Raw genomic sequence first — 10,282 nt, forward strand, 5'->3', positions numbered from 1 at the left:
TTGGCAGGTATTCGAGACCTTCCCGTCGGACCTGTTTGGCGAGCACGACGTCCCCGTGGACGTGATTGTCACCCCGACGCAGGCCATCCCGACCACTCCCGAGAAGGTGAAGCCCGCCCTCATCAAGTGGGAGCTCATCTCCCCCCGCTTCCTCAAGTACACCACCCTGCTCAACACCAAGAGGGAGAAGCTCATCGAGTGAGTCCTGCAATCTTATCTACCTTTCCCTTGCGGTGCTAAAAACTACCGGTGATGTGCATTTTGTACACCATATGAAAATACACCATATAAAAGCAGCAAAAAATATATGTAAATATATTTTTTTTAAATGAATAACCCGCAAAGTGTCTATTTTAGATGCTTGTCTGCAGGTAGGATAGTAAGGATAGGGAAGGTAAATGTGAAAAATACATCACAAACACCCTGACCTATTGAAAATAAATCATTCTTGAATTCATTTTACAAATGGCGCGAACCCGCGACGCCGTTTCGCAGTCGAGCGGCTACCCAACTATGCCACAGCGCCTGTCGACGCTATTGACGCTTTGAAATATGGTGTTGGAAGCGCATGCTCCGAATTCCATAGACAGCTAAACGCACCAATGAGTCCATTCGCTAGGAACTACACTTGTATGGCTTGACTCTGGCCAATTTCTGTACCTGAGGATTCTCCAGTACTTTGGACACGTTGAACCTTTTCCTTACGGTGCTAAAAACTTTGGCGTGCACCGGTGATATGTATTTTGTACACCATATCAAAATGTGATAAAAAAACGGGAAAAAATGTAATATTCCCAAATGCTGCTTTTGTTGACCATAGTTGAAGTTGAAATGTAACAATTTTTTAAAACGAGGAAAAAAAGTACATCGCAAGTAGCCGCCGTAGCTGGCGTAGCGGCACAATGGCCACGGAAGATGACTTGCGCGCTGCTAAAAGGAGATCACCGGGAACCTTGGCATCTACTTGCAGAAATGGGCGACTCTTATGGTGTGCCGGAAAAAGCTACGGTGTACTGTGGAAGTTAAAAAGTTGTAAAGAATTAATCTTTCATACAAAAGTTATGAACAATTTTATTAACATTATATCAATTTACAGAGCTGGCGAGACCTGCGAGTTGAGGAAAGAGGATGAGAATGCGGGCAATAGGAGGCGCCGAAACTACCGCAACAACAACTTCAGCGAAAGCGAACCCAACGAGGTATTTTACCCAACCCATCTGCATTTTTTAACCCTTCTTCTTCTTCTAACCCCTATCCGCACCCAGTGTTACATAGGGCACTGCATCGTACTGACGCAGTCTTATATCGATCGTTACTTAGATGAAGGCAAGGTAGACTAATGCTTGTAAAGGCGTTTAGACGTCCTCCCATCTCACTGAATTTCCAAAAAAACCATTTTTAATTGGTGATTTATCTCATCGATAATGATGATTCGTAAATTTAAATTTTCAGATGGGCGATGTCGAGGGAGGTGAAAACAACCGCAGACAGCGCGGCCCGAGAAGGTTCAACCGCCAGAGGAGATCCACCAACGAAAAGGGTATGTTCATTTTTATACTTCTAATATAACTTTCAATTTTTCACTTTTTATGCTCACTCTCTCCTTTTTTCCCAAATTGCCTGTATTTTTTTTCTTCATCTTCTTAATCCCCTATTCTTCTGAACCCTTATCCGCACCCAATGGTGCATAATATAAAAGCAGTGTTATCTTGATTGTTAGATGCATGAAAGCAGCGATCAGCTCAGGTGCCAGTCTTAGGACGATTGTCCATTACCCGGAATTTGACCGTCCGGCAGTCCAGTTTTGAAAAATGAAAGCGACTACGACAGTTTAGCGTGATCGAATTTACGCGCGACGTGTTCACGCACCGATCAAGAGCACCGATCCGAAAAAAGATGGACAAAACGCTCACTCCTTTTAAGAACGTCATAAATCAAAAATCGCCAATTTTCAGTTGTGCATGTTTTCGGAACGCCCAGAAAATGAACTATATTCCAGCAAAAGGGGCATAATTTTAACTTAATATTTACCCGCTACAGGGTAGAAAGTTTTGTTTTTGCATTTTGAAGAAAAGGTATTGTTTAATTTTTTTTATATAAACTAGTTATTTTTCAAATGGAGAAAAAACCTTCAGGTTTTACCTAAAAAGATCTGTTGCACAGTAAAAAGTTCAATTAGTGGCTTCATATTTATTTTTAATAAATTGTTTTATATTTTTAAACTTTAAAAACGTTCTCCTGAATAATCAAGTTTTTTTATTTATGACGTTCTCGAAAGGAGTGAGCGAAAAGCACAAGCCAATCGTCGTTTTAAAACGCTAACTGACGTACCGGACGGTAAAATTCTGTGTAATTCCGTGTAGTGGACAAACGCCCTTAGGGTAATATTAATATTTATTCTCTACGTGTCATGTCAGATCCTCCTGACGTCGACTATCACTTGAGAGTAATTGTCCTTGTCTTTGGCAGCTCTAAACAGCGTCTCGACGGTCCCAATTCATGTCCAATCTCGTATTTTCCGGAGCCAGGAGATCTGTCTTCTGCCCACACATTGTCGACTCTCTATTTTTCCTTTTATGATTAGATGCAATAGCTTGTACTTCTCTCCTCTTAGCACATGCCCCAGATAGGACACCTTCTGTACCTTTTTATCAGTCAGCAACTGTCTCCCTGCTCTTGCTCTTTGGAGCACATTTGCATTGCTAACAATATCAGTTCATGGAATGTATAGCATTCTACGATGTAGCCGCATTTCGCATACCTCTAATTGATTATAATATTTATTAGAGATATTTAATTTATATTGTTAAAATCACTTACCTAACAAACCCGGGACCCATAGCACGGTAGCCAAACGCGCTTACCATTACACTACTGAGGCGGACTAAAATAGTAGAATAAAAATAATCCCCTCTTAAATCAGTCTGGATAATCTAGGTTCTACAGTAATAAATTTATGTATTTTTTTTTAATGTAAGTTATTCTTAGTAATGCCGACGATCACGTTAAAGATGCTTTTTACGACTCTCTGCACTCCGCAATATCCTCGGTCCCGAAAAGGGACCGCGTCATTGTAATGGGAGACCTTAACGCAAGAGTCGGCACCAACGTAGCACTCGGTCCAACAGTGATGGGTAGCCACGGCCTCGGTTGCATTAACGATAACGGTGAGCGGCTCATCGAACTCGCAACCTTAAATGAGCTCTTAATAGGTGGTACAATTTTTCCTCACAAAAATATCCACAAGTATACTTGGACTTCTCCCGATGGCAATACAAAAACGCAGATTGACCATTTTCTTTACACTGCAGCCCATCGTAGAGAACTCCTAGACGTCCGCACATACAGAGGCGCCGATATCTATAGTGATCATGAGCTACTCACAGGCAAAATAAGGCTGAAATTAAACCGCACTGCCAAGCCAAAGAAGAGGAGTCAGGTCAACATTGATAAGCTGAAGGAGACAATGTCCTGGCTTAACTATGATATCGCCGTCAGGGAGGGACTCGAGCAGCAACATTCCGATGATAATGACCCTATCGAAAGCATATGGCATAACATCAAAACAGCCATAGTTACGTCAGCTCAAAGGGTTCTCGGAATGAAGCCGTCAAATCGACCCAAATGGATGTCGGATGAAACATGGGAATTAATAGAAGAAAGGGCCAACATAAAACTCTTAAAAGATGCGGAAACTGACCAGGGTAAGCTCGAAAGTCTCCGAGCGCAATATAAATGGAAGCACCTGGCTGTCAAAAGATCCGCAAGGCGGGATAAACGCCGTTCCCTGGACACACAAATAGCAGCAGCCGAACAAGCAGCCCGTAGAGGTGATACTTCTAAGCTTTTTAAGATTACGCACCAAATCTGTGGTAAGCGGCCCCCGACCGCAGGCCCAGTTCGTGGCCCGAGCGGCCAAATCGAGTCTGAGCCCGAATGCGTGAAAAGCATATGGAGAGATCACTTCTGCCGCGTGCTAAATCGTCCACCCCCCTTAGACCCCCTCCATGTGCCCTCAGTCTCTGCCCAACTGAACATTCCGCGAGCACACGATATTTCGCAAAGCACTCCAACGCATACTGAAATTATATCAGCTATTAAAAAGCTGAAAAACGGAAAAGCGCCTGGTGTCGATGAAATACATCCGGAATACGTCAAGAGTGGCATGGACGCTCTCCTCGACCCCCTGTATCACCTACTTTCAAAGGTATGGGAAGAGGAAAGGTGCCCGAAGGATTGGGTAAACGGGGAAGTTATAGCCCTCCACAAAAAGGGTGATCCGCTGTTGTGTGATAACTACCGTGGCATTACTCTTTTAAGCGTTCCTGGAAAAATTCTGGCACAAATAATTTTGGCAAGAATCCAAAAACCAATAATGCGAGTCCTCAGAGAGAACCAAGCGGGCTTTCTACCAGGCAGGGCGTGCGCTGACCATATACATAACTTACGATGCCTGTTACAGCAAAGTAACGAATGGAACTGCGCCCTTGCCTGCTGTTTTGTAGACTACGAAAAAGCTTTCGACAGCCCGCATAGGTCTTCTCTTTGGAATATCATAGAAGCATATGGAGTTCCTGTCAAAATTGTGGCCATTATCAGGGCGCTTCACACTAACAGCGAATGCTGCGTTAGAATAGATGATGTGTGCAGTGAACCATTTGAGGTCTCTACTGGGGTGAAGCAAGGCTGTGTACTAGCCCCATTTCTCTTCATCATCATGTTTGACTTCATCCTACGAATGTCAATTCCACCGGATCGAGGAATTGCAGTGAGTCCTGCTCAGAAATTATGCGATTTAGAATATGCGGACGATGCAGTTCTAATAGATACATCGATCGGAACCCTGCAAGATATAATTGACTCCCTCCAAATAAACTCCGCTCGGTTAGGCCTAAGAGTGAACGCCAAAAAGACCAATGTCATGTGCAACTCAGCCTGTCCGGACCGTGATCAACATCTTACTTGTGAGGGACGAGCGCTCGTTCGAGTCGACACCTTCAGATACCTTGGAACACTCATGGTGGAGGATGGTAGTGTCCAGAAGGAACTGAATGTACGGCTCGGAATGGCAGGAGCTATATTCAATAAAATGCGCAATGTCTGGGACTCACTGCTTTACTCGACAAAAACCAAGTGTCGTCTCTTTAACGCCTGCATCCTAACAGTGTTGCTGTACGGATGTGAGTCGTGGCACCTCACCAAAGCTCAAAGCAAGAAACTAGTAAGTTTTGAAAATAGATGCCTGAGGCGAATACTGGGTATAAAGTGGTATGACTTCGTCAGGAATGATGATGTGAGGAGAAGAACTCAACAGCCCCTCATTCTGGAAGTCCTGAAGAGAAGAAGGTGGACATGGTTGGGACATGTCCTTAGAATGCCACCTGAGGGCATCAACCCCTCATGTCTCTTCTTCCAACCCCGAGGATTCCGGCGCCCCGGAAGGCCGCTGACGACCATTCACCGACTATACTCAGCGGAACTTCGAGACGCCGGACTGACCTGGGAGGAAGCCAAGGAGATGGCGCGTGACAGAGTGACTTGGAGACGACTCGTGTTGGCCATATGCTCCACCTAGGGAGCGAACATGGAAAAAGAAGAAGAAGAAAAAGAAGATTCTTAGTAATTACCGCTATTAAGATGAAATCTATATGTACTAAATAAAAAGTTTAAAAAACTTGTTGGTAAATAATGGTATTTACTAAGTAAAAGTTAAATTAAAAATGAATAGATTTTACCACAAAGTGACTGCCGAATTGATTAATAAAAAAATAAATTTATTTATCTCATAATTGTTTTATTTGTTGCCAGGAGAAATGGAGGGCGGGGCAGAAAGTGGCGGGAATATGTCTCCCGACACGACAACAGCTAGAAAGCGAAAACCCATCCGCAAACCCAAAATACCAATCGACTTCTCCATAAAGGTAGAAATTTAATCTCAGCCTAGTAAGCTATATATACTTCACAAATTTATCAACTTATGGCGCCACTATCGGCAATACTTCCAAATCTATGAAATGAGAACTAGCATGTGAAAGAAATCCACCAATACTGCATTTATACAAATCTCAAAAATGTATGCAATATGGATATTTAGTAATGGGCAGCAGAATGGTGAACCTTAAGGTGGAGACTGACGGAAGCATTTCGTCGTAACATCGCTTGCGGGGAGCATCACCGAGCATCCGAAACTATGGATGGAGCTCTCGGCTCGCTGTACTGACTGCCTGAATGCTCGCATCATAACGCGTTACGTTACGACGAAATGCTCCGGTCAGTCTCCACCTTTAGGTGTCGTCCTAATACAATGTGACCACATTGCACAAGTAAAATGTTTGTACGAAGGCATGATGATGGCAAATGATGCCAAATAGATGTCCTAAGAGAGATTTGCTCTTTGATGGTACATGTTATAGTCCTGTCCTGAAAACCTAGGAAATGTCTTGACGTTTAGTCAAAATGTGGTGAATTGAATCAGCTAGCAAACAAGTTAGATGTGGAATTTCCATAAATAAAAAAAAATTTATCCTATTTATAATGTCTGAAAATCATAAAAAAATAGTAAAATTAATCTTCTTCTAACCCTTATCCGCACCCCAATGGTGCATAGGGCACTGCATCGTATAGAAGCAGTGTTATCTTGATCATTAAATACACGAAGGAAAGGTGATTCTGCTTCAGGTACCAGTCCAGGGTCATATTAAATAAACATTAGACTGAAAAATCACTAATATTTATTTTGACCCTCTCGGGAATCGAACCCGGGACCTCCAGCATGGTGGCCTAGCGGGCTAACCACTACACTATGGAGGCGGAAAAATTAATAGTCTATGAAAATTATTTGAGTTATAGTTGATATGTATCACGTAAGTCATACATATGACATTTGTAGTAATTTTTTTGTTACAATAATGTACAATAAAAAAACAAATAAAACTTGTTTTATTTCACTTTGACTAATTTATTATTTATTTTTAGTTGACAAACATAAGCAAGAATATGCGTGTTCGGGATTTGAGGCTGGCTTTGCAGGAACGCAGTGTGAAGCCCAGCATCATTACATGGAAGGTATAGTATCCTCTTTATTCCACAATCAATTTCCCGGTTGCATTAGGGGTTAGTTTTTTATTGAATGATTTTTTTTTTTAAATTGCTAATTTGAAAATTAAAATGTTTTTTCTTTTATTTCTCAATCTTTTCAATTTTGAATTAGTAAGCTTTCACTATACTAAGTTAATATTAACTTTTCATCTTCTGGGTGCGTGTAAACCACTTTATATTTTATTGATGTGTTTTCTGTGATAATAATATGATTTCGATTACACTACATTATCAACACACTAAAGGCGGGTGTTTTTTTATGCCTGCGGATCGCTGATGACGTGATTCAATCATTGTGCACATATTGTTTAGACTTCAACAAAGAGATTGCTACATAATTTTCATATAAAAACATTAAATAATTCATTCTATTCTAAATTTGAGATGAGGCCGGCGCAGAAGGTAAAAATACCCTTCCCATCCTTAAGCATCAATCGACCGAACGAGTAAAAATGCCTTACCCGTCCTTAGTATAAATAAATTGTCACATTTGTTATATTGATAATATAAGACAGTGCTCCACAACCTTTTTCCACCTACGACTCGCCAAAATTCTTCCTAGAGCTCTGCGGCATACCAAAAGCTAAAAATATAGACAATTGAAATATTATTTTGTTACAATAATCATTCTTTACTACATTTCGAAAAATAGACAAAATTATTCAAATTAATTTGTCATTGTGTATTAAATATATGACGAATAATTATAAAATGTTAAGATGTCAAATACATTAATTTGACCGCGGCACACCTGTATCCTTGGCTTGGGCACACCACTGCGCCACGGCACACTGGTTGCGGAGCACTGATATAAGACACGAGGATATCATTGAATCAATTGTGTCAATTTTAAGAACAATAATTATTTTGTGTGATTTATGCAGCGCCATTTCTATAAAATACTACCTCAAGGGCTCAGCCTCATAAAAATTTGCATCAATCCTATGAGTTTTCTTCATTTAAATGTATAAAATGTTTTTAGGGATTCAACGGATATTGCTACCTGCACTTTTCTAAGCCGCCAACATCGCCAACTGTAAGTCTATTTTTTAACACGCATACGGCAAAACTTCATATTTATTCCTGGTATTAATTTTCACAGCTTGAATGATGATGTTATTTTTTCCTTTAGCAAACGCAAGGAGAGGGAGATGTCCAGTCGAATTCCGACTCGATCCTGGAATCGCTGGCCAATCTGACGCTCTACCCGTCAAGTCTCCCGGAAGAAACGACAACGCCCCAAGAGCCAGTTCTGCCCAACAAGTTGATAGTGCAGTTGGCGAAGCCGCGAAACGAGAACGCGGAACAGATTGCCGCATAATTTTTTACTAAAGCACGTCAATTGTGGTTGCCGCACACGCCCATTTTTTCATTTGAACGTTTTTGATTTTGATTAACATCTACTGAAGTACGCAATATCCTGCGTACTTTCTGTTGATTGCGTTTGCGCGTCTGCCGGCCACATTGTGACTCATTTTCTTATTTTTTTAATACTCTTTGCATAGAAAGGTCTGAATAAGTAGCATGCTTTAGTCCGGTACTTAGTTTTTTGTCTCGACTGAGATGGTTTTGTTATTCTATAAAAAAATACTATATTTCGTTTTTATTTGAAAGGCGGGCCCTTTGCAATTGTGTACATTCTGTTTTAAATATTTCAAATTTGTATCCACTTATAAAAATTTGCATGCGTTTGGATAATCTGCAATTAGTCAAACGTAGATTGCTACGATGGTAATGGTTGAAAGCGGAATTCTATCTTTGTTTTGGCATTTAGCTTTTTAGACTCGACTACATAGTAAAATGGGATAAGGCAAGTTGTTCTCGTAGTTAGATATTCTTCCTCTATGTCACCTATTGCAATTAGCCCTCTTTTGCAGAGATTAGTTTTATTTTGCCCTTATACTTTTTTGTAGTAAAATTCGCTTTAAGGACCTTTCGTCGCTTTAATTAATAAAAAAAATATTCCGTACCATCTTATATGTATGTGATACGTCGACTTAATATAGTTGGACTTTTATTTTGTTAAAAGATGCATTTATGGCTCGCTTTTTGTTGCATTTTTCGACTGCACGTCTGCAGTCGTCGATAGTAGAGTTTCAATGTGTTCAAATATGATGTACAAACCTCCGTAGATTAATTTAGTAATATGATTTAATCCATCGAGGTTCGATTAGGTCATAAATGCATTTTTATATTAGGTATGGTGTTCTTTGTTATTATATGAAATAATATTAGGTTTGAATACAGTTACTAATAACTTTAAAAAAAACAACAATTTTTTATTGTGCCATTAGGTATGCGTTTGAGAAATTTATGTTTTGAATAAATAAATATATATTTTTTTATATTTAAAATTCAATTTAACAATTAGGCCAAAGAAGTAATTAAAAAAAAGTATGCACAATATTTAGACATTAGTGTGTTTTGATCGTTTTGAAAAAAATATAGAAACACATGTATGTTGCAAAACTGTTAAATCTCCATGATGTAAAATACATTAGTGTATTTTAGATTATTTAATGTATTTAAAGTGATATTTACTTTAAGTTAATTTAAGATAGTTCAAATTCAATTTAAATAACGAATCTATTTATTTTCTTATATTAGTAGTTTTGTAATAGATCTTTAAACTTTATTCTTCTGCTATTTATGTCCAATTTCCTAACTAACAAGGCGGCTGGCTCACTCATTTATCGACGAATTACTCAAATTTATTTTACGAACCAGCGTAATTTATTATCAGAGCTAATCGATTGCGTTGTAGTAACTAGTTTGAATGTTAAAGAAGTAGAAACATACTGACAAATCACTCGAAACAGTATAGTTGTAGTGTTTGATATGTGTTTTGCCTCATTAAACTAGGGATGAACTGTTAAAAATATCAAAAACATGGTTCTCAGTTGAATGTTCAATTTCATTATTGATGCGGCATTTTGGTCGAGTAAGGATGAATTACCTGTACTTACCCTCAGACGATGCGATGAGAATTATAAAAATAATTTGGGTAGAGCCGTTTTTGTACCATACTTTTTCCAGGCCCCTTTATTGTGGTATTATATTACGATACATTCTTTATTTTTTGACAAAATAATACAAGTCATGTCGAAGATTTACTAATTGGATTTCTTTTGGGTAACATACTTTCAACATTTTATTTTACAGTTAAACTACTACTAAAGTTACT

The 10,282-nt window shown here is 39.4% G+C and overlaps 1 protein-coding gene across 1 annotated transcript in view; it reads left to right on the forward strand.

Annotated features, from left to right (window-relative positions):
• Window positions 1-8,777, forward strand: part of LOC148301766 (uncharacterized) — a 35,580-nt gene extending 26,803 nt beyond the window's left edge. The window contains exons 12-18 of the mRNA XM_088272756.1: window positions 8-198; window positions 1,097-1,199; window positions 1,453-1,540; window positions 5,809-5,921; window positions 6,976-7,065; window positions 8,081-8,134; window positions 8,231-8,777. Coding sequence (XP_088128882.1) covers window positions 8-198; window positions 1,097-1,199; window positions 1,453-1,540; window positions 5,809-5,921; window positions 6,976-7,065; window positions 8,081-8,134; window positions 8,231-8,419 — 828 coding nt within the window. The 3' untranslated portion in view covers window positions 8,420-8,777. The remainder of the gene's footprint in view (window positions 1-7; window positions 199-1,096; window positions 1,200-1,452; window positions 1,541-5,808; window positions 5,922-6,975; window positions 7,066-8,080; window positions 8,135-8,230) is intronic.
• The last annotated feature ends 1,505 nt before the right edge of the window (window positions 8,778-10,282 follow it).

Source organism: Brachycentrus maculatus, unplaced genomic scaffold, assembly GCF_059751285.1.
Source record: "Brachycentrus maculatus isolate JH-2025_06_01 unplaced genomic scaffold, ASM5975128v1 h1tg000519l, whole genome shotgun sequence".
Taxonomy (NCBI): Eukaryota; Metazoa; Arthropoda; class Insecta; order Trichoptera; family Brachycentridae; genus Brachycentrus; species Brachycentrus maculatus.